This window comes from Notothenia coriiceps, unplaced genomic scaffold (assembly GCF_000735185.1).
Source record: "Notothenia coriiceps isolate Sejong01 unplaced genomic scaffold, NC01 NC01_scaffold00000491, whole genome shotgun sequence".
NCBI classification, from domain to species: Eukaryota; Metazoa; Chordata; class Actinopteri; order Perciformes; family Nototheniidae; genus Notothenia; species Notothenia coriiceps.
In genome coordinates, this window is record NW_011333192.1 from 340,919 (window position 1) to 364,897 (window position 23,979).

At 39.5% G+C, this 23,979-nt stretch overlaps 4 protein-coding genes across 4 annotated transcripts in view; all 4 read right to left on the reverse strand.

Moving 5' to 3' along the window:
- Nucleotides 1-2,177: 2,177 nt before the first annotated feature.
- On the reverse strand, nt 2,178-6,584 carry LOC104953941 (gap junction alpha-9 protein-like). The gene is made up of 2 exons (XM_010780991.1): nt 4,677-6,584; nt 2,178-4,055 (listed from the first exon to the last, which is right to left on the reverse strand). The coding sequence occupies exon 2, from the start codon at nt 4,036-4,038 to the stop codon at nt 2,539-2,541; it is 1,500 nt and encodes a 499-aa protein (XP_010779293.1). The 5' UTR covers nt 4,039-4,055; nt 4,677-6,584; the 3' UTR covers nt 2,178-2,538.
- A 1,409-nt stretch (nt 6,585-7,993) lies between these two features.
- LOC104953953 (serine/arginine-rich splicing factor 10-like) lies at nt 7,994-14,035 on the reverse strand. The gene is made up of 6 exons (XM_010781000.1): nt 13,875-14,035; nt 12,559-12,663; nt 11,507-11,610; nt 10,789-10,960; nt 10,653-10,706; nt 7,994-8,933 (listed from the first exon to the last, which is right to left on the reverse strand). Exons 1-6 carry the CDS (start codon nt 13,937-13,939, stop codon nt 8,717-8,719), a joined length of 717 nt encoding a protein of 238 aa, XP_010779302.1. The 5' UTR covers nt 13,940-14,035; the 3' UTR covers nt 7,994-8,716.
- Nucleotides 14,036-14,544: 509 nt separating this feature from the next.
- LOC104953964 (fatty acid-binding protein, liver-like) lies at nt 14,545-16,237 on the reverse strand. Its single transcript, XM_010781010.1, has 4 exons — nt 15,953-16,237; nt 15,706-15,878; nt 14,932-15,021; nt 14,545-14,635 (listed from the first exon to the last, which is right to left on the reverse strand). The coding sequence occupies exons 1-4, from the start codon at nt 16,029-16,031 to the stop codon at nt 14,585-14,587; spliced, it is 393 nt and encodes a 130-aa protein (XP_010779312.1). The 5' UTR covers nt 16,032-16,237; the 3' UTR covers nt 14,545-14,584.
- Nucleotides 16,238-16,479: 242 nt separating this feature from the next.
- Nucleotides 16,480-23,979, reverse strand: part of LOC104953974 (Na(+)/H(+) exchanger beta) — a 21,294-nt gene continuing 13,794 nt past the window's right edge. The window contains exons 9-12 of the mRNA XM_010781021.1: nt 20,450-20,564; nt 20,236-20,334; nt 19,655-19,727; nt 16,480-19,043 (exon numbers count right to left, since the gene is read on the reverse strand). Of these exons, the coding sequence (XP_010779323.1) occupies nt 18,817-19,043; nt 19,655-19,727; nt 20,236-20,334; nt 20,450-20,564 (514 nt within the window). The 3' untranslated portion in view covers nt 16,480-18,816. The remainder of the gene's footprint in view (nt 19,044-19,654; nt 19,728-20,235; nt 20,335-20,449; nt 20,565-23,979) is intronic.

Here is a 23,979-nt window from a genome sequence, read left to right on the forward strand (position 1 = left end):
AAATATGTTAATGATATTAGAATGCTTTGCTAAGAAAAAAGGGGTCATACAAAATATATAAGTCAGAGGTCGCAATTTATGTGTGAAGGGAAATTAAAGTCTGATAAATGATGCATTTTTTATCATTGTCACTACAAATATATTTAGCACTTCATTGTGACATTTTGTTGAATGTTCCTTCTGCCTGAGTTTGATTCAATCTGACAGCATCAACGATTTTAAAAGTATCCCGTTGTGTAACGGCACATTGTGACCTGAAACAACTTATAGATTTGTGTTTCAGTTTTCCACTGCCCTCTAATCATTCAGACAGAGCTGCTGCGTATAATCAAATCATTAAATGTCCATTTAATATCTGTAACAGACCTATTGACGTAACAAAACAAAACATTCCATTGTAATCTGACCCAAAATGTAAAGGCTTTTCATTGGTCTAATAACTGCAATCTCCTAAATGGGTAACAAAGGCTTTTTTTCCTCTTGTTAAATGTCTCTCAGGGGTATAATACATAACATTCCCAAATGAAAATGTTTAGTTGTGTACTTAAGTTATCACAAATGCTTCCAAAAAATGTTGAAACCTTAAGAAATCGTTTTTTTTTCAAGGTAACGGTCTGTTTGCCGCATCTGTAATGGCGTCATAATCCGATTTTTGCATGCGTCAGTTTTTTTCAGAAGCTGTCATAAATATACTTTTTATCCAGTTGCAGGGCCGGACTGGGACAATAAGTCAGGCCGGGAATTATACACCCAGCCAGGCCACTACCAGTTTTCTTTTGTGCCATTTTCCTGGATTTATTTGTCAATATTTACAGCGTTGCTGCCCATAGTGATGGCCCTAAACTTTAAATCTACTACCCCAGAATAAACATAATAATAATACATTTAATTTATATAGCGCTTCTCATCTGCCTAGACAAATCTCGAAGCGCTTCACAGCAAAGGACACTGATACAACTTGATACAACATATGGACGTGGGATACTATTTAAAAAAAAGTGCAAATCTATTTAGGAACCTATCCATGTGAACATATTTTAAATGGAGGTGGACCTCAAATCCTCTAGGGGGGTCCGGGGGCATGCTCCCCCAGTAAGAATTTTTTTTTTTTTAAATGTTGGACTTAAATGCATCAATCTGGTGCACTTTGAGGGGGAAATAAAGAGAGACTAAACCCATATGAAACAGAACTGTATACATTTAAATAATCATAAAATCATAAGAACATGGCCATAACCAATAACATACCATATCCAATTAGAAAAAACATTGAAACTTGTTTATTTATTTGTTTTTGGTTCATTTATAGTTGTGAGTGTGTCTGGGCACCTGAACCAGCCTCACCCGTCTCCCCCCTGCTCCTCTTTGAGGCAGCAGCAAAGACTAGTTTTAGCTCTCAACAAGTTTTTAAAGTTTCTCTTACCTTTTTTCACCTAGTTAACATTTTTGTATTTATTATTCATGCATATTTTACAAATCACTCCCCCTTCAAATGGAAATATGTGTTTACATAAATGGTGACCAAACCGCTTGAGACCCACAGAGAACTTAGACTAAGTTAACTATCTAAACACTCAAGAGTCCTTTACCTCACCTGAGCTGTAGTTATCAGCCTCTCAGTCTGACAGGAGAGGACTCTCCTCCACCTTGTTGACAGCTCATTATATCCGTTAGCGCAGCTAGATAGCACCAGATGCTAACAACAACAATACACGTAACCGGTGCGCGCGCTTTCTCTCTCGCCACACATGCACACCCTCCCGAGCTTGAATGACACACAGAGACCAATCGAGGGCATTAGTGTATGATCTGTATGAAAGTGGCCATGTCGGCAGGCCACTCATGTAGACAGCCAGTCACCCTCTGTGAGGCAGACCCACATTTTCGCAGCGTTGCGTTCACAATACATACATAAAAAAAAAGATTCCTCAGGCCAGCAGGCCACTTAACAGGCCAGGCCATCGGGAAACCTCCCGGTCCTCCCGATGGCCAGTCCGGTCCTGTCCAGTTGAAGCATAATTTTTCCAATACACTGTGTAGATCTGCTTCTTTCAACTCTGTATTTGAATTGGATAAAGGATTTTAGTCAGTGGACGTCTGAATCTTAATTCAAACAAACTGAGCTAATGTTAGCCAATACGTTCATCAAACCTGACTGTAGAAACTGCAAACACAGATTCAATGTAAGACTGCTTTATTAAGTCTTTTCATTGGTTTTTCTCAGTGGGTCCGTTTGTTTTGAACAATAGGAAAGCTCTGCGGATAATTGGGCTTCCAGTGAACCCCTCCTGAATGATAAAAAAAAAGCCGAATCGTGTCCGTGAGGAGCTGACTGCAATCACTGTAATGTTGGCGAAGACAAAAACTCCAAGGATCCATCGATACTTCACAACCAAATTCGTCACATTTTTTATCGAGAGATCTAGTGGCAAAAAACGACATCTGTTTTTGTGTGAAGTGCAGGAATATAGCGTTCAAACAACTTGCATCCACACATGGCTTATTGAGAGTTTGTGTCGCCATGTCGGAGCAAACGGTTTATATTTGCAGATCAGTTGGAGCTCTTCTGCTGCTGCCACTGCTGGCCGCTGACACTCTGCGGTTTGGAGAGGAGGCGGGGGGGCTGTTACTCTCCCTGCTGTGTCGGGACACTGAGCTCAGCTCCCCCGCAGAGTCCGGGCTCTGAGACCTGCTCGGCCTCTTAATGTCGGATTTAGAGAGGATCCTAGCTCGGGGTCCCACGCAGCTGCTGCGGAGCTTCACGCTGCTGTTGTTCCCGTGGTAGGAGTCACTGTCCGAGCCGTTCCCCTCCACCAGAGTGGAGCAGTTCCACGGTGGACTGACCCTCCGAGACTTCCTCACAATGCCTGACAGCGCTGCGCAGGACGAGGGGTCCGCTACGGGGAGGGTGGGGTACTCAGAGGCGGCACACTCCATGTCTCCGTGGTTGGGTTCCTCTGGCTCTTCCTGTTTGTCTGCAGGAGGGGAACGCGTCTCGCTGCTCGTGTTGTTGGAGTTGCTGTTTTGCTCCGCGGGGCTCGGCACCCCCTCCTTGCCGTCCTTATGACCGTCCGGCTTTACAACCGGGTCCCCTTTTATTGGGACGAAGGCCGAGGAGGCATTCAGGAGAGGGTAGGTGGGTCCATTGCCCTGCTTCTCCAACAGCAACGTGTACCCGCATGGTGCCGTGGGGATGGCACTCTTGCGACCCGCAGATGTGCCAATGCAAACCTGATGCACGACAGAGTTCTTCTTTGACTTGTCGACGTAATAATCGTCCATGTCGTCTTTCAGATGAGGGTAGTAGGACAGGATGCCCTTCTTGAGCTTCTTGAATCCCAGGTGCATGATCTCCAGAATGCTGAGGAAGAGGGAGATGCAGGCGATGCTCTGCATGAAGATCATGAACACAGTTTTCTCGGTGGGCCTGGACACGAAGCAGTCCACCACATTCGGGCATGGCTCCCTCTCACACTTGAACAGAGGCTTCAGGCGGTTTCCGTACAGAAAGTACTGCACCACCATGAAGCTGACCTCCACCACGGAGCGGGTCATAATGTGGACCAGGTAGGTGCAAAGCAGAGAGCCTCTCAGCGGGGCTTTGTTGAGCTTCCCCTGCTCCAGCTGCTTCATCTCCTTCTCCATCCTCCTCCGCACCTCCACCAGCTCCACGTCCACCGCCTCCAGCTCCCGGCGGAGAGCCACCTTCTTGCAATGGCGCTCCTTCTCCAGAGCCCGCAGCTGGTAGATGGCGTGGCCCATGTACACCAGGGAGGGGGAAGACACAAAGATGACCTGCAGCACCCAGTAGCGGATGAGGGAAATGGGGAAGGCCTGGTCGTAGCAGACGTTTCGACAGCCAGGTTGGTCCGTGTTGCAGATGAAGTCCGACTGCTCGTCGTTCCACACGTCCTCCGCTGCCACGCCCAGAACCAACATCCGGAATATGAAGAGGATGGTCAGCCAGATCTTGCCGACCATGGTGGAGTGGATGTGCACCTCCTCCAAAATCCCCCCGAGGAAGTTCCAGTCTCCCATTTTTTATATTAGCAGTTCTGTAAAAACAAACAAGGTAAAGCCTAATAGATAATGGATTTTTGGGGGAGATTATGGTATGGCTAACTGGGTTTTTTTTAAATCAGAAAGTGATAATTTTTTTGTAAAGACACATCATAGGCCAACTATCTTGAAGCCAAACCCTAGATTTGTGGTTTATATAACAAACTAACACACTTTGTTATAGAGTGTAGAAGGTATACAATAGTGTAATTTAGTATTTTGTGAATAACGGGAATAATTGACTTCATTAAGGTAAATCATTAGGTTTATAGTCCAACCATTACTTAAATGTTGGGGACAATACCAATGTTGATATTTGGGTGTTAAAAAAGTCTGATTGCTCTGTAAATAACAATATATATATATATTTACGAATTTTGATCAAGATACTACGATGGCCAAGGTTGGATCTACTCTATCATACATCTTCAAATATAATCTAATACAATATAAAAGATTGTACCTTCTGGAAAAATCTCAGGGATTAGAAAGTTCTTTTTGATGGATATTTCCAAAAATGAACCTGCTATGTCCTAATATGCCCATTTTTTCACCAACCAACATTTAATGAACATTTAACAACATCAAAGATATTAGAATAGTATTAATTCCCTTACCTATCATCTTGGATATGAAATGTAACAACGAAGGCCTTAATGCTGCTGAACACAATCCTACGAGTACATCTTCTATCTTCTGCATCCTCTTCTAAACAAAGGACAAACTGGCAAACAGCGTCCACTGGACAAAAGCAAATGATCCCTGCCAACTTATAGCCTGTCAGAGACAATTCAATCGATACTGTTGTGATGCTGTGTTGCCATTTCCCTCGCAGCAGAATGAATGGAGTGACTGCCAGTTCCTGCGAGTCATTAGAGGTGAGCTGAAGGGGTTTGTGTCCCTGAACTTGTTGGAATGCAGATAGGACAGAACAGGATGCACAGGGATGGGAATCTTCATCTGAGAGCCTTCAAGGTGGATTATGAAATACATAAAGGAGAGGTTTTAGAAGCGTTATATAGAAATATTGGTGAAATGCTAGATATCCCGTACTTATATAGAGCCACAGCAATGAGCAGTGAAGCTGAAGTTAACATCCAGCCCACAGGTCTGCTACTGCAGTGTTGGATAATGTGGGTGGTTTGACCTGGGCTGGGTCACACATTATTGGTTAATTGGTCAAACTAGATGTCCTTCTTGATGGCTTTTCTTTCCAATATAATTAAACTAAATCAGTAATCATGACCTGATAATTTAAGATTATCCACAGATTTTGATGTGAGCAGAAAATAAGTTGAACTATTCCGATCCCAGGTCCTGCAATCAACAATACCTAACCCTACATTTCTCTGATTGGCCAACAATGTGTGAATGTTAGTTTCTCTGGGCAGGTGGAACCTTGTATCCAGTCTGTATGGGTTGTGATGAATGAGTAAATGAGGACTTGTAGAATGTAAAGGCGCTTTGAGGGGTCATTAAGACTGGATAAAGCGCTACATAAATGCAGTCCATTTAGCTAAGGGCTCCTTTACTGCTAAAGATAAAGCTCAGCAGAGGACGCCATTCATGTTTACATCAGACTGATATCTCCAACACTCTCGGATAAAAAATTAACCAATTTAGTTTAAGAAACAGCACTATAGGAAGGACATTTTAAAAAACGTTTTGATTGTGGGGGGAATTGTCCCTTTAAGATGACACTTATGTTTAAAGAATGACTTACATTTGTAAATAATCAGAATTATTGCAGACATATTTACGATCAATTGACTAGTTGATTCAGGCTAGTCCCACTGTGCGTTTGCTCTTTGACACAGAACGGCGGATGGGAAATCCACAGATGTTCAACAACACAAGAATACAGATTGGCCTTCTTTTTGTATAACTTTAGTTAAGAACTTAACTCTGTTATTGTTCAGCCTCCATTTGTACGTCTTCTTATCTGTCAGATATAACTACAGTATAAATAAATCATTATCTTGCTTCCGTTTGTCCTGTATTTGTTAGCTACCCTTTGCTTTAAAGCAGCTATTCCTGACAGACTCCCCTCAAGCCTCCATGCTGCGTTTGTACTTGTTTAATCAATGTTCCTTTTTTCGATGCAGTGATCAATGAGACACGTCCGATTTCATACATGGTTGCCTCGTCACTGTGAGTCTAATTTAAGCTGTTTTTCCCAGCCACTGGTCCATTTAAAGGAAATCAATGTCCATGGCTGGACTGGTTCTGGTTTCCATGCAGACGCCCAAAAAGTTCAAACTTATTCTCATACAACCAAAAACAAGTACTGCACATCAGGCTGTTAGAGAAGAGGGGAAACTCTGTGCAAAAATGTATCTCAAAACACTGAGATGAAATTGCACTTTCTGTTCCCTTTGTCGAATCCAACAAACCTTTTGGTTTAAAGCTCAACTATTATGCTATATTTGAACATTATATTATAGGGCCGGCAATGGCTCAGTCAGTAGGGTCTTGGACTGTGAGCCGTAGGATCCACGACCAGACCTAAATATGGAGTGTGGACTGCTACTTGGAGAGGTCCAAGTTCACCTCCTGCCCTGCCGTGGTGCCCTCGAGCAAGGCACCGGACAACCCCCCCACTCATTGCTCCCCGGGCACTGTGCAATAGCTGCCCACTACTCCTGGTACTAGGATGGGTTAAATGCAGAGGCCAAATGTCACTGTGTGTACTGCCTGTGTGACCATTAAAGAGGGTTTTATCCCTCCCAATATTATTATTATTATTATTATTATTATTATATCTAAACAAAACATGTCTATGAAGTGTTTTGCTCAAAATACCAAACAGATCACTCACCCATTGTAGAATGGCCTCTATTTCAGCCCTGTTACTAAAGTGCTGATTCTGGGTCCGTAGCTTTAAAGGTCCCATGACATGGTCATTTCTACTGAATTCTCCTATCCACTATCCCTTAACCCCGTGACGTTTCACTCGGAGGTCAAGGAATAGACTATGGTTAGGAGCTGATTTTTGGATTATCCGACCGCAACCCTGGTGTGTGAGGAGCGTTTCTGATAGGTCGGGCCGTGGGCGGAACTCTGCCAGGAGTTCATTGTAAAGCCAGCCCACATTTTAATGATGTCGTTTTGACCGCACAAAATCTGGATCAGCTCCGTTATACCCCTGTTTAAAGAGATGTGGGTACGGAGGAAAAGAGAGAGGGTTGTATTTTCTGAGTCTCCTTACACACCGGGGACACATATTTATGTATAAAAGACATAAAAAAGTACATTCTGCATGATAGGTGACCTTTAATACCTGTAGTAAGAGTTGGGGTTAACACAAGCTTAAGAGATGTTCAAGTTTTGTTCACTGACTTAAAAATGTAAGTGAATTCCCCACTCCCGATGATAACCATTTTCTTAAAAAGGGTGGTTGCTATACAGTAGCTAAATGAGACTGCATTTTTGTTATAACAGTTAATTGGACATTTTGTTTTATCTTATTCTATTTCATGCATTTATTTTTGTATTTGTCCCTGAAACTTTCTAGCACCATTATGTCAATAGCATTATAACATTTTTCTTAAATCCATTTTAATATTATATTTTGCACTGTTGGAGGAGCCTGGGGTTTAAATTGTATTGCCAAAATAAAAATCCGGGTTAAGACAAGTGGAGGTGAAGTCCTGTGAATATGGTTTAGGTTGTATATGGTTGTCTTCACCGTGAAGATTCAGTGATTGCATTTAAGATACAAAGTGTTTTTCATAAGTGTATATTTTTGCCACAGTGTTTGCCACAACAATTTACTTTTTGGTTGAGGGAGCCAGTGCTAAATTCCAGCACTTTTCTATCATCTCGTTTTATTTTGTTTTCATAAATAAAGTATGGCTTGGCATTATAATATTAAACACACAGTAAACCAATTTGTCTGTACAAGCAGAGTTTACAAACTGAAGTCAAGCACAGATTCCTTATTCTGAACGTTATCCATTTATTACTGAAAATAACAGTTTCTTCATCATAAAGGTAGAAGATTAGGAGATTAAACATGCAGTGACGGGATTAAATGAAAAACCATCAACACGGCCGAGTAAACACCAAGAGAAAACGTTTGTTCCAAAAATAATACCTTTTGAAAACCGTACAGAAAACACACAACATTTAAACAGATTAATGTACATTTTAACGTCAATGGTCGATGACATCTTAACACTTTAGGACCATAGCAGCGAATCTGTGTATTTTACCCGCAGTACTTTCATACTTGACGCTACTGCTCAGTTCAGCAGTCAAGTTTAAAGTAAATGATTTGCGTTAAGACACACAGAAACGATGGTTTGGTTCGTCACCAGATTCAAATTTTAAATACTGAATGTTATTTTTTGAAAAAATTGACGCATAGGGATTAGAAAACAAAATGATCAGTAACAGTATATAAAAAAGATAATTATTCCTGGGCGACTAGCACTGAAACCTGTTTCATATTTATATCGGGAGGAATCTCACCAATACAATTTTATAAAAGCAAGCGAAGGACCGACATTTTTCTTAAAACGGGATCTGCGAAAACAAGCTTTCTACAAATGCTTCAGCGGACGTTACATTCATGTCAAAACAAACATTTGACAAATGAACCAACTCAGGTGCATCTGACATAACGGCGGATAAAAGGGGGGGGGGGGGTACTTTCCTAGCGTCCTCCTGACTTACGTCCGGCCCAGGATCGGGACCGGGAACGAGAACGTGATCTTGAAGCAGAGCGGGACTTGGAGCGGGTTGGGGAGTGGGCCCGTCGCACTTCTTCCTCTGGGTAATGGGAAGACGATGAAGGGTTGGCGTTCTCTCGTGGAGATGCAGATTTGGAGCGGGATCTCGCTCTGGACTCTCTTCGAGGTCTCTGCCGGTATCTAAAGACACAATGAGAACGTTTAGAGCCCAGTACTATTATACTATAGCAGGGATAGAAACAACTTGACCATAGGGAGCCATTGAGTCTAAAATAGCCTGAGTCACACATTAACTAAGGGGAAGCTATTTTCAATAAGGCACTCTTTGCGATTACATTTGCTATTAACATATCTTTGTTTTGGACCCAATAAATTCACAATATTCAGGAACATTATACCAAACACGTAGCTCTCCATATTACTCTCTATTCTTCAGGAAGCCATCAGTCCTAACATTGTTTGTGACCCGTGACTAATAGGGGTGTAACGGTACACGTACCTGTACCGAAATTATTCGGTACGGGCCCTTCGGTTCGGTACACATGTGTACCGAAGTGTACCGAACGAATATAACGTTAAACGTAAAAAATTGAGAACGTGAACAACTTCTTGGAAGTGATCTCAGGTGCTGCGTCGCAGCATTCAGAGTAATTTGCTCACATTGGGTTCAACGCGTCATAGAGCGACCAAGTCATTTCATCGGACGAGAGGCATACTATGAGAGCTGGTCAGAGGGATGCGTTCAAATGTAGTCAGTAATTTGAGGAACTGTCGAAATGGCGAACGCAGATAAAGTTGAGCTCGAAAATCCTCCAGCATCATTGAAGTCTCCAGTTTGGGAACATTTTGGTTTTGCAGTTACGTACAAGGATGACTGACAAAGTCGGGTGGATCGAACCGAAGCTGTTTGTTGGCATTGTTCAACTAAAATTGGTTACGCGGCTGGCAATACATCCCGAACGTGAATCACCGGTACCAAAAGAAAAAAGACTGAAGTGCATATCCAACTCCCACTAGCATTTAAGCCTCCACCACTCGCAAAAAGTTCAGACCGAGCCAAAGCTATTACAAACGCCAAATATCCTTATGTTGCAATGTTAGCAAAGCACTACCTGGCTGTATCTGCTACCTCTGTCCCTAGAGAGGGGTGTTCTCCACAGCAGGAGACATTGTTAGTGCCAGCAGATCTGCCCTTTCGGCAAGCAATGTGGACAAGTTAATTTTTCTTTAAAAAAACATGAAAATACAATGATAAGCAAGTCATTATGTCAAACTGGCTGCTTAGGTACCAGTACAGTACAGTTCAAATACAGATTATTTCAGTTCATCGAAATGCTGCACCTTAATGTTTATTTTATTATATTTTCTATTTATTTGAGTGAATATTCACAGTTTAATAATAATTAAAAACCCAAAACTAATAGTTTATGTTTTGTGAGTACTAGTACAGTAAAGTTCAAATACAGATTATTTCAGTTCATCGAAATGCTGCACCTTAATGTTTATTTTTATTATATTTTGTATTTATTTGAGTGAATACATTATTCACAGTTTAATAATAATAAAATATATATATATATATATTTTATGTTTTGCGATAATTTTTTCTGCTGTACCGAAAACGTACCGAACCGAACCGTGACCTAAAAACCGAGGTACGTACCGAACCGAAATGTTTGTGAACCGTTACACCCCTAGTGACTAAGACACTTATGATTAACTACATTTCCAGGCACTAAAGATAACTGTCCTGTACATTCAGTTTTTCCTCTGACTTCACTACCTAACAGTATCACTTCACCATAAGTCTGCCAGAATAAATCTTGCAAGTGTATTTGTACAGTAATACAGACAGCAGCATGATCAAGAAAGTAGGAAATAAAGACAAAGAAGATGTACCTCTCATTGTCACGACTCCTGCTTCTTCCTCTGCCATACACCTGTCCACGAGATCTGAACACAGACATGAATAGATTTATTTCCTTTTAAAGAAACATGTAAGTACAAGTTTTAGACTGCTCAGAGAGAAACTCACTCTCGAGGACTCTCCGATCGCCTGCGATGGCGATCATAAGAGGGGCTGCGTGATCTGTACCGCTCGTTGCTGCGGCTACGCGAACGCCTGCGCCGGCTGTCCCGATCGTGGTCGTCGTATCGAGACGATCTGCCCGGAGAATGCCTCTCCTTTGTCTTCATCTGATTTGGTGCTGGGGAAAAATACAGTGATCAGAAGGTTACATTTCCGAGAAAAAAACAAAAGGCTCAATGTATTTGTTTATTACTGACGTTGTTACACTATAAGGCTAGTCTTTATGCTATCATTAAGCTTTTACAGTGCTGCCAGTAGTACATTGACTCATGCCTACAATCTAGGTCTGTCAGTATTAATACATTTACTATCTCTTTTAGTCATTTAGAAACGCTGTATGATTGCTGTTCAGGTGATCATACAGTAAATGTACCACTGTGTAATGCTGTATCAGAATTTTAAAAAACATTCTATATCCCGGGGAAATTAGGTTTGGTAAATGTTGTTCGATTTTTAGAATGAAAGCAATGAAAGACAAAAAAATTAAAACAAATAAGTAAGCATGTGCAATAAATACATATCATAAGATATTAACAACTTTTTTTAATTCTAAATGTCCGATAAAATAAAATAATAATTCTGACTGCAAAAACACATTCTGTAAAAGTCTACAGTATTTGGTGGAATCAACAAATAAAAAGGTACAATAGAGTTGAACACTTACTCTTTCTGTCACCCTGGGCAAACTGGATTTCAATCTGCCGGCCACAAACCCACTTCCTGTCCAGACTGTGAAGAGCGTCCTCTGCATCACGCACATCCTCAAATATGCTGAGTGGTTAAGGGTTTTCTTTTGATCACAGTTTTAGTCAGGCCACACAAATTCAAAGTGTTTTCTTCTTTTCACAATGAAGTAATAACTTAAGAAAATAAACTTTTATATCACTATTTTTTTTCTCTTTATAACAAAAATGGCATTCTTTAAATTCGCATGGCCTGACTTATAACACAAAAACATTTAAGAAAAAAGCACAAACTATTATTTCTTATTATAGTTTAGCAAGAGAAAAAACAACAAACAAAATACACTCACTGTTAATTTTTGTCGAGGTAAAAGATGAAGCATTTTCAAACACATGTAATCATTGTGAGGGATCAGGTCTACAAATACAAAACAAATCAAATACATTAAATAATTGATTACATTTCTTGATCATAATGAAAACACAAATGTCATTTATATCACAAGGAAAGATGATTTTGTTGTCAGATTTGTGAATTTGTCTTGTGAGGATACAAATAATTCAGACTTGTTACCTTTGCCCATGCTTGACTTTGAACTTCATTTTGATCTTTACACTCTTTAATCGACTCCCACAGAGACTCTGGACTGCTGCTTGCCTTTTCCTCTTTAACCTCTTTTTCTTTTCCCAATTCTTTGCCGCCATATCCAAGCCTTGTCTCCGTTCCCTTTTCCTCTTCATGCTTTACTTTCTCTTTTCAACCTTTTCCCTCCCTCTGATCCTGAAGGTCTGTGAGACTTGTCTTTACAGCTATTCTACACGGGTCTTTGTTACTCTTTGTGGCCGGTTCCACAACTGGATGCTTTAACATTTTCTGAAGCAATAACAGAAAAATAAGTGCGTTAGATATTCAATCAAAAAGAAATACATGAAATAATGTCACAAAAAAGCACATCTTCTCAGCTGAAAAGGAAATTAAAATGTTTTGTTAGCAGGAGCACCAACACAGTAAACACTCATTGGGAAAGGATATTGAATGTATGCAAATCCTCTTGGTCGGCGTGTATGGAAGTCAAGTGGGATGTAGACATCTACTACAGGCCCATAGCGGCCAAACTCACGCCGCAAATCCTCAGGCCTGAACACCGTAAATAAAAATATGACTCAACTGACCATCAGAGGAAGCTCTAACTATATCATCACTCAGCAGCAGCTGGGAGAACAGCTGTTCAGAGGGCTCAATAGGGACAGTTCACCCCAAAACACTAAGGATCTGTCTGACCTCTTAACTGGTGACAGATCCAGCTGTTCACAAGGTTTCTGTGTTATTGCTCTCAGTTCGGCTGCAGCTTAGGAACTTTATTTATTCTAGAGGTTGCTTTTTGTTTTACAATTATGTTGTGTTTTGGCGTGAACTGAACCTTAAAGATGTGTACACTATTTTCTTTAGCATGAAATTCAAGGTTAGAACTCACTAAAAGTCTAAAAAAGTGACATGTCGAGACGGTTGCTCCATTCACACTAGATTTTTTGGAGGAGTACTTGGATTTACCTTTATGTATTGTAATGTGTGAGATCAGCACACAGTGAGATATTTGTAGTCATTAGTTGATGTGAGAGATTAAGGTAATCGTTGACAGTGTTTTGGTGATTTGCAGGCTGCAGAAGAAACTTTTCAGAAAAGGTCACACAAACGAAAATGCATAATTTTGTTGTCCTATCCTTTCAATTTTTCTTGCTGTTTTTATATTTTTTTATATGTATTTTATATTTGAGGACGGAAAAAGCAAATAAGCTTAATTTATTTTGTGTGTGCGTTGGCTCATGCTACCTGTCATTGAAATAAGAATGAATGTATAACCCTAAAGACGTTACTTACCATAACAGACTTCAGAAGAATAACGGTTAACTGAAATAACGGTTTGTGACATAGCGGTTAGTTGGGCTTGATAACAACTTTTAACCATATTAAATAATACGTTTAAATTGTTTTGCCTGAAAATCACCAAAACATGTAATATTACTGAACTATTGTTTATAAGTAAGCTAGCGTAGCTTTATTTACGTTAGCTAATTTATACACATGAACCGTGCAACAGAAACGAAATGTAAACAAATATACAGTACCGACATATGGCATATTAACATAGACACCTTATTACAGATTGGCCTAACTATGAGCAGCAGCTAATACATATTTCACACATAAAGCGCCTCTGCATGTTGGTTAAACGTAACTTGAAGCTTCTGCGAGGAGGCTAACGTTAGCAGCTAAGCTAAGTCAGTTAGCTGCCGTTAATATGAGTAAGTTAGCGCTTGATAGCTGACTTTCTCCGAGTGTTGACTCACCTGGACTCATCGGAGATGTTTCTGACGAACAAAGACGAGCATGGGGGCCTCATGTATTTGGCCATAAAGTTACACTCACTATGCAGAAGAAATGTTTTTTTAAAGGAAAGAAAAATCTGCTGCAGCGAAAATATGTTGGGCGCATGCGCAGTTGGAGGGCGCCTTTTGGTTCTTCTTCTCAAACAAACAGGGGGAATAAAAAACTCCAGCGTCCTCTGCTGTTCACCTGCAGCTGTGGCAGAAACAATCAATTCTCTATTTTTTTTTAAAAAAGGTGTCGAAAAAATAAATGCAACCACACAGGAAAACTCTTCTACGTCTAGTAAATGCGATGTATTTAAAACATAACTATAAGTATTACTAAGTTAACAGAAGAAATTGAAAGTCTTTGTGTTGCACTGGACAGACACATTTTTTTGAAGACAAAATATTGTAAATGAAAAGTAAATACAAAACTGAAACCGTCGTGATGTCGTGAAGTAGAGGCCTAAAGTAGCATAAAATGGTATGGTATAGCGGCTTACATTTCTAATTTAGCACTTGATTGATGTACTTAGTTTCTTTCCACCACTGAATAAAAACACACACTTTGGTTTATTTCATCATTCAAATGTATTCATAAAGGTATTATTTATGAATGAAAGTTATTTATTTTCAATGTGCTATCCACATGGTTCCCTGCTTAAAGTAGCTTCAGCTTCAGGCCTGGATCAGGCTCGTTTGCTTCTGCAGATGAAAGTTACATCGCCAGCAGTGATAGTCTGGAACAGAGACAAAGCAGAGACAGAAAGGAAACAATTTCATGTTAAAAAAAACAACTGACCAAATGAGTGTGAACTGGAAGAATAGCTGAGTGGATACAGGATTAGGATTTGTTGTAACAAACTGGTGGCATTAAACAGAGAACAACAGAAAATGCAACCGTTAAATCCATCTTTAACTATTGCAAAAACCTTCCTTTATTTGTTTAATTTTCTTTGAAGATCATGTGTCATTAAATCTAAGTTTATTTCTAACACTGAATCCCTGGGTTTGTAAAATAATGAAGGCCACTGACTTCCACCATGTCGCCTCCTTGGAGCTCTCGGACAGCAGTGAACTTTTCAGCTTCAGCGATCAGCTTCCCATTCTCCTCTCTGACAGTGCACTGGTCAATCATACATTTTTTTTTATCTATCATGATATTGCACATCACTAAACAATAACATCACAGAACAATGCACTGCATCCACTTTTATTTCAGATATAGCTACATATTGTGTGTTAGTCATTTGTCATATACTTGTATGTATTTCCTTTTTTGTACATTATATTTCTTGTTTACATGTTTAATCCTTCAATAGGTTTCACAAGTCTTTAAAATATTTCTAAATATTCTATTCTCTTTTCCATTACAATTTTTTTTCTCTCACTGTGTTTATGTATGCACAGTTATACACTAAGAAAAGGCCTTGTGTGTGAAAACCTATATGGCAATAAACAAATGATGATCTAATTCTCAGCGATTTAGCAATCAATAACAAATACATGCCAAAACAGTATAATGTAAGTTAAAGCTTTTCTTTTACTTCCCATCAAAACCCCATCAATCTGCCTTAGATGTCCATCATTTAAATAGCATTGTCTCTGATCTCTGATATCTTTTCATGAATCAGATTACATTAACTGCTAGCTGCTTAAAAAACTGGATTTTTACCTAAAATTGCACAAAAACTATAGCCTCACTGTAATATGCTGACACAAGTCTACAAAGTCTTAATGCTGATTTTCAGGGTTTAATTCTGACATCATCAGCTCACATGATGCACGAAGAGTTAAACGTTTGAACTACCTTAAACTTCCTTCCATCCGCCACGGTCATCTCGGACTCCTTGCCGAGCCTGAATGAGTGAACTCTGGTGCCAAGGGGAGTCTTCATGGTGTAGGTGAAGTCTGAGCCCTTCCGCTCAATCACCAACACCGGTTTGACATCCTTTCGCATTTTGATAATCATTTCAGGTGCACCTTGAAAGGAAAAATAATATATGATGTATGCATTCATAAGAAAATACATTCTTTAAATATGAAAATATACTGACCCATGACTTTTAAGAAACCCTCAAGGTTTTCCTCAGAATAAACCTTCCAGGTGCCGCAAAAATCCATGCTGCTGGTCATGATGCTTGCCTAAAGATGTTTGTTGTACAAGTTATCAAACTCTCACACACACTGCTGGTTGGCATGTTGGGGACTTCAAATCCCTGTTATTTAGACTCAAGTTTCCAATGAGAGGCAAGGGGCTGAACAACATAACTCACTTATAAATGAAATACGGCAGGAGGGTGCATGTGGAAATGCTTGAATGGATGTTTCTTTTTACAAAATCTAACAGTGGCGAAGTCCATAGGGACAGCTTGGCAACTGGTAGGTCACCAGTTCAAGTCCCGGAAAGACCAAGTGCTACCGAGGTGTCCCTGAGCAAGGCACCATTCCCTACACTGCTCCCTGGGCGCCGTACATAATGGCAGCCCACTGCTCCTAACACTAGGATGGGTCAAATGCAGAGAAACCGTTGCGTTACTAGTACCTGTACTACGTAATAACAATAAGTTGAATCTTCTTCTTCTTCAAATCACTTAGCTTAAGCAATGACATATCTTTATTTGAGACAGGAATTAAAGCTTTCCTTCATTTGACAAATATACAATACTTCAGATCATTGTCCACCTTCAAAATATAAAAATACTACAACAGAGAAACACACAGGAAGCAATACATTTTAAGGTATTCATGCAGGCAGCAAAAGCCCAGGCAGTGCAGAGAAGATGATTAATCTCTTAACTTCCCAATTAAAGCCTATAAGCACGCTCAGTTACCAGGAACAGACACATGTCGAGCTTAGTTACAAGGAAATTGAGAAAGTCAATTACTTGTGGAATGTTTCTGAAGCTAAACAACACTGCAGTTTACAAACAGTCACAATATAGAGGCGATAGGGGCACAATGTGTAGACAGTTTAACACTTTTTCTGCAAAGGCCATCTGGTAATACTGGGTCTTGTTGCAGTCCCTGAGAAAAAACACTGATCAGTCATGATGTGAAGTAATCTTGTTCAGAGACCTGGGTAAAACAATATTGCTGCAGTTCATTCTTGAAGTTTAATATTCCTGGATCACCAGATTTGTGCTTTCTAAAGGACACTTCAATACACAAGAATATACCCTCTTGCAGGTTTTTAAGACACAATATAGTCCGATCAAGAATTTATGAGGCAAATCTTTGAGCATTTTGACATTTTTTATATTGATAGGGCACCATCTGCTCAAATTGTTTTTTTACTGATGTGACATTTGAATTTCAATAAGATGTATCCAGAATGGGGACACTTCAGAGTTAAATAAAGACCAAATGCAGCAGTAGGCTATATCTCATCTGAACTGCAGATGCTAATGTAGCTTCGGAAACTCCCTATTCCCCCACATCGTTCCAATGTCATATTCATGGGGGTGTGTGACACTTTTCTAACTTTCTAAATTAAATATTTGACATTAACACCCATCTCATGCTGTTTTTGAACAGCTGGGCAGAGCTAAAAAAGAACTGCGGTATGAACACTCTTCTTTCATTCTTGTCACGACTACTTCTGTCACTTTTAATGTGAAAGTAGGCTACATCAATATGAACAGTTTCTAGGAGAGACTGTCTTGATGTGTGACGTTATCCCCCTCTATAAATGATAATGTGTCAGAACATCTAAAAACAAGCTAGTTCTTTTTAAGCATACCCCAACCCTAGGAGCGTCCAACATAGCTTTAAGCTAAATGCTAACACGCTAAGAAAGTAAATATAATATCTTAGCATGCTCATTTCTTCATTCTTGTCACAACTACTTCTCATTTAATGTCACAACAAAGTGTAACATTATGAATGTTTTCTAAGAGAGACTGTCTCGATGTGTCCCCGTTTTTAAATGATTATGTGACATGACAAAAAACATTGTTAGATAGCTGTTTTTTTAGAATAATGCAGGCGTAAGTGTGTCCAACATTGCTTTGAGCTAAATGCTAACACGCTAACAAGGTAAACACTATATCATCTCTACATGCTCCTTGTAACATGATATAATGTTTACCATGTTTCCCTTTTAGTCAATATTTGCTGATAAGCACTAAACACAAAATGTAATGGACATTTCAGTTGTGCAGGTATTTTAAAAGATTGAGTTGATTATGACAGGTAAATGAGACAAGGAATTAAGTCATTTAGATTCATCCTAAAAGGGAGCATGAATGTCTAAAGGATATTTTATGGCAAACCATTTAATATTGGCCGATGTATTTCAAACACAACTCAGAAAATGTAAACTTCATAATGGCAGTAGAGTAAAAGTCACGAGCATTCATCCTCTGGGGAACATGAATGTCTACACAAGATTTTTGGCAAGTAGCCTACTTGTTAACCTATTTTAGTTTGACATTTTTAAAGCAATGCCACTAGCACGGCCAAAGTCAAACTTTGTACAATTTGCACAACATCGTTCACCTCAAACATTTCTTTGGTAATTCTGTGCAGATTTTTCTAGATAAATGGCAACACTGATATATCTGTAATAGTAACATCATCCATCTTAATACTGTGCTTTGAGGGAGTCACCTCCACCCATCTGGAGCTTCAAGCTTGTCAAAACAAGTGCTCTATTTGATCTGTTTGTTAAGACACAAAATGGTGAACCTTTGCTAACTTCAGGCTGTATTTAAGTCCTGAAATAGCAAATAGTCAGTGGTGCATGATTTGGTAATATGTTACATGATTAAAATCTTTTTTTTTATAATCTCATAAAAAAAAAACATAACATGGAAAAGAATAATACTTCATAAATATCAAGCTTTGCTACAACTCCCATTCATTGATCTCCACTCATTAAATACAACAAAGACATAATGAAAGTTGAATATGTGCTTCATCACGAGAGATCGTCCTCCTGGTTTGGCCCCGGGTCACTAAGGCAGCGTGATAGTTTTAGTTGGTCTTGCTCCTCCTGCTCCTCAGGCACTTTGGCTCTCGGCTCGCGGCTCTGATTGGGCCCCTGGGATTCACTCACCAGGCTAATGGCATCAAGGGGGCCGGGGTCTGGCCGAGCCCTCGGGTCCCGGGGGCTCTCACTGTTGTCATAGGTGAAAACCTGATGTTCTGGGGGATACATGCAAAGTGCAGTGACATCATTTATTGCTTAACATTTTTTTTTACAAGCAGCTAATAAATCATAAATACTTGTAGAAGTTTGGGTTTTAGTCAGGATTAATTTATATGGAGTCACAAGAGTGCCATAAAAGACATTATATCAGCAGTAAATAAAAAGACATAACATTTAAATAATTAAATATAATCTCAAATCATTTTCATGTTAAAAAAAATACAATATAATGCTTATAATAATTATCTCATATTTGTCTTTATATATTCATATATTTTCATCGTTTATTTTATTTGTTTCTTTACATTGCAATTTTCTTGCTTACTTTTTTTATTCTTTATTACATTTTTCAAATGTATTTAACATTTTGTTCTTTCATTTCTTTTTTTTCCATATCCATTTTCTTCTTCTTTTCCATATTCTTTGATGGCACTCCTACGGCTCCCTTCATTTGGGAGGCTATGCATTTCCACTTCACCTCCGAGGTAAATGTTTTACTATTTTACTCCACTACATTATTTGAAAGCTGAGGTTACTTTGCAGATCTAGATTACTACAACATTTAATTCCACTAATAATTTACGAAAGATATATTGAAAAGTCTGACCTGGTTCAAAGCACACTTTTCTCACTGACGGTGTTTCCTGGCGATTTGTAGGAACTGTGAGGTAGTGACTCATCTGTGAATAACACAAAGAGGTTCATAATCATAATGTTAAAATGAATGATGCATCAACATGTTAAATTAAAAAGAATGGCCATTAGGTTTTAGTTTGTTCATTCAAATTGAATCGTATGACAAAGGCGACATTTGGACGCCATTCAGGTATATAAAAGCATTTATCCTTAGTAAATGGAATTACACCAGCATAACAAGCCACTACAACCAATAGGTCCATCTGTAAATTAGGTTAGAAACCATTTTAGATACAGATCAATTAAAGGCTTAAAAAAGAAGTCCCAGAATAGCCATGGCAACCAAAAGAAACCAGAATATGTGAACACTGTTAAATAATTGAAGGTGAGACAGAGATGCTTATCTTCCATATATGCACTGTATATCATTAAATGAAATAAAGAGCATTGACTTTGAAAAGGTCAACTCTGTGATTTTCAGGTTTAGGACCTAAATGAGCTTTCAAAATCAAGTATACTTCTAGGAGAAGTAGACAAGGCTGTTTGACTCACCCTCCTCTCCATCTCCACCCGCTGCTTCCTGAAGCGGACTTCACTCACGTTGTCCTCAAACGGGTCGATCATCAGGTCGTGTCTACTGTATGAACGAAGCTAAGGACAAAAATAGATTAAAAAAACAAAGCGTCAGAATCACATTTTATTACCTTTCTGATAACTCATTAAATGTCACTCTTTGCATAACAACGTCATGAATGATGTCCTATACCCTCTGCCTGGTCTTCTGCAGGTTACTTCGCAGAATCTTCCGGATCTCTTGCTCGCGACTTTTGGAAATACTCGGAATGGCCCGTCGATTGCCCGACCCTCTCTGCTGAATGTTTCTGTGGAGACATCGCATCTCATTACTAGTCATAACAACTCATTTTTATGGTTTTATTAAAAGCAAAAATGTTTCAGTTTTATTCTGGAACAAATTATTTGAATATTCAGAATCAGAGGCATGGTTAAGCTCATGTAAGGCAAGGCAAGGCAAGGCAAGGCAAGTCTGTATATAGCACTTTTCAACACAAGGCAATTCAGAGTGCTTTACAAAAAATGAAAGACATTAAGAAAATGACAATTAAAATCAGTCATTAAAAAGAGAAGTTAATAAAAATAAACATTAAAAGAAAAAATACATGGATAAAAGTTACAGTGCTGTCTAAGATATAAATAGTTCAATTAAAAGCAGCGACAAAAAGAAAAGTCTTCAGCCTGGATTTAAAAGTAGTAAGTTGCAGCGGACCTGCAGGTTTCTGGGAGTTTGTTCCAGATATTTGGAGCATAATAACTAAACGCTGCTTTACCATGTAAAGGAGTGATGTGATCCACTTTCTTAGTGTTAGTGAGGACTCGAGCAGCGGCGTTCTGAATCAGCTGCAGCTTTCTAAAAGATTTTTTAGTGAGACCTGTAAAGACACCATTGCAGTAGTCTAGTCTACTGAAGATAAAAGCATGGACAAGTTTTTCCAAATCCTGCTGTGACATTAGTCTTTTAATCCTAGATATGTTCTTTAGGTGATAGTAAGCTGATTTAGTAACTGTTTTATGACCTCAGTCTACTTCCTTTATGTTCCAACCGTGGTTCAGGAAGGACCTCAAGTTACTGGCGTATTCCGCTATGCGTCCCAACCGTATCGTAACAGGAACTGGGGGCGGGGAGTTTTGCTGCGGGTGGTTTCTTAGTGGCTTTGTCTCTGCCGTTGGTAGAGCGGCGAAGGGAGTGGGACGGGAGGATACTACTCTCTCGTCCCACCACCCAGGAGGGAGGGAAGTTTCGGACTATCCCTACACACCATGTTTTTGCGACGTTTGACTTTATAAGACCCAGGTCCGAGTTCCGCATACCGTGTAGAGTTTGAAAAGGTCCTGTACGGTCCGGGACGGACGGACTCGACAACGGCTAATAGACACACTATCCATTATCTATTCTCGCCACTTAGTCGAATTTTTGTCCTTCACGAGGTTTACAAACACTTCAATAGTTTAAATCGTCACCAAGGTACAGTCGGTGTCGAAGGTGTTTTTTAGACTGACTATCAAATAAATTGGTTTGAATTTTGATCCGAAATAATTTACAGTCAGAGAGCTTTTTGTGAAAATTAGTTTATAACTTTAAATAGTGTACTGTGTATAGGGCTAGACTCACAAAAATTGGCCGGTTTCGAACCTAACTGTTTTATGGTCACGTCGACAGAATAGCTTTAGTTGTGGGGGAGGTTGAAATCAAAATACTCAGTCTTTATTACGTGTGTCTTTCCTCACCTCAACGTACACAAGTTACTAAGGTAAGTTACGTCCTTCTGTAGAATACCCTTGAACGAATGAAACTTATAACCGGGAATGTCGCTTTACGAGGAGAGGCTCGAGACAAAAGATTTATAGTATCTGGTGGGCGAAGGCTTTGACCACGTTCGAAAACTACTGAAAATTGACTTGCGACAGATATCACACATAACTGAAACTGGTAGCTCGTAACACCACTATAATTGTAGGTATAACTGTTGGGAGTCCTGTCTCCCCGATTTCTTGACAACACAGAACTATTGATACCTGATTGAGTCAGTTACACTTGCCTCTGGGTGGTGTTATTCGCCCGTGTTGAGACCTGAATTAATAGGTTTCCCAGACTTATAGGATTACAACACCACTGACTCCAACGTGCGAGTACTGTAAGGACCACAAAAGAACTCTCGAGATAAAGACAAGTGTTTTAAAAGTTTTTCTCCATTGGTTTTTCGTTATAAATTTGACTTTATGATCCTTTCAAATGAGTCTTGAAAGAAAGGTGTGAACGGGGACGATTGTAGAGTTATTACTAGATCATCCTAGTAAAATTAAGTTTTTCAATTTTACAATTATTCCGGTAACGAGGTGATTCCATTCCTTCAGTGACCCTTCTTTTATAAGGTACCTCTTTCAGGTACTGGCACTTTTGTCTCTTTTCTCTCAAGCTTTTCGACTTGGTCCACCGCTTTTTGTTTAGCGTCCAAGTGAACTTTAGTTTATTTCTTCTCTGAACCGGTAAATATTAAACTTTAACTTTTTGCGTGTTGTCAGAAAAGAGACGTAGTATGGTTTTTGTTTTTGTTGCGTGCCGGAACAAGCGATGGGACAGCTGCTGATTGATTGGGGGTCCACGGTCTTCGAGGCACTTAAAGATAGGTGGTCCCGCACCGTTACTAAAACGGAGGAGGAAGGTGCTGTTCTTAAGTCATTATTTTTAGTCTGTTCGTCAGTCACGGAGAGTAGTCCATGTCGTTACACAACAGAGACAGGTGAATTTTAGTTAAGTCTGTAGTACTGTGTTAAGGTAGTCTAATTACTCTTTTTGGATCTCCTGTAATAAGTTGAAGCTTTAGGAGGAGGACGACGGAACTATAATAAGGTTGTCCTAAAAAGTTTCTAAAAAAAGGACGTGCCGGAGTCTAGATTGAAGTATATCATTTGTTTTAGAGAAGTGAGTCCTAAAAAGCTGTCCCGGACTTTTGCGTCAGTAATTTGGCGAGAATTTTTCTTTTTGATCTATGAAGCATTTTGTTAATTCCGGTATAGTTTGGACGGTATGACCATTTTTGTACTTTTCATAAAAAGTTGTCTTTTTTTAGAACTTTTGTTCTAAACAAGGTTAGTCCGAATAGAAGGTTTGGATGTCGTGACTCTGACGGAGACATTTCCAGAAGTTACTGTAGGTGAATTTGTGTCCGTACCGTCTTGAAGTCAGAATCTAACTAATTACGTACGTCGAAACTGTGCAACTGGGTGTATAATGTCTGGCTGACCTTTTGACCCACCCCTGAAAGCCTTTGTAAGATGTAACCAAACTTAGGATGAATTTCTGTCTTTGTTGAAACAAAGATATCCATTTGATGTGTAGACTCAACTGTTATACTGTACCCCATTGAGGTTCCGAGGTAGAACCCCGGAGAAGGAATTGCGATGTAAGATGGTGACCGAGTCTATTATTCTTGTTGTTTTTCAATGGTATCGATACGTCTATGTGTGTTTTTAATGCATTGTTAAAGTGGTCTACTGATACGGGTATAAGTTTGTGACTTCATTCACGTAACTTGTTTAGTTACTGAACCTACAACAGGTCTTGAAAGAGGTTATTTGTTTCTATTTTGACTCCATTCACCAACACCTCGGTCTCCGTTTTGCAAATTTTCAATCGCCGACTTCGAGTCAGCGTTCCAAGTTTGTTTCTATTTCGGGTCTTTTAGATCCGACATCAGTACCTGAGACTGGTCTCAAAGG

What these genes read in the sequence shown, in the direction of transcription:
- LOC104953941 (XM_010780991.1), bottom strand. Translation starts at nt 4,038, where the DNA reads ATGGGAGACTGGAACTTCCTCGGGGGGATTTTGGAGGAGGTGCACATC.
- LOC104953953 (XM_010781000.1), bottom strand. Translation starts at nt 13,939, where the DNA reads ATGGCCAAATACATGAGGCCCCCATGCTCGTCTTTGTTCGTCAGAAAC. An exon ending in TGCCCAGGGTGACAGAAAGA is followed by an intron (nt 10,961 to 11,506) that starts GTAAGTGTTCAA and finishes ATTTTTCCCCAG; the next exon opens with CACCAAATCAGATGAAGACA. An exon ending in CGATCGGAGAGTCCTCGAGA is followed by an intron (nt 10,707 to 10,788) that starts GTGAGTTTCTCT and finishes GTCTGTGTTCAG; the next exon opens with ATCTCGTGGACAGGTGTATG.
- LOC104953964 (XM_010781010.1), bottom strand. Translation starts at nt 16,031, where the DNA reads ATGACCAGCAGCATGGATTTTTGCGGCACCTGGAAGGTTTATTCTGAG. An exon ending in GGGTTTCTTAAAAGTCATGG is followed by an intron (nt 15,879 to 15,952) that starts GTCAGTATATTT and finishes TTTCCTTTCAAG; the next exon opens with GTGCACCTGAAATGATTATC. An exon ending in CGGATGGAAGGAAGTTTAAG is followed by an intron (nt 15,022 to 15,705) that starts GTAGTTCAAACG and finishes ATGATTGACCAG; the next exon opens with TGCACTGTCAGAGAGGAGAA.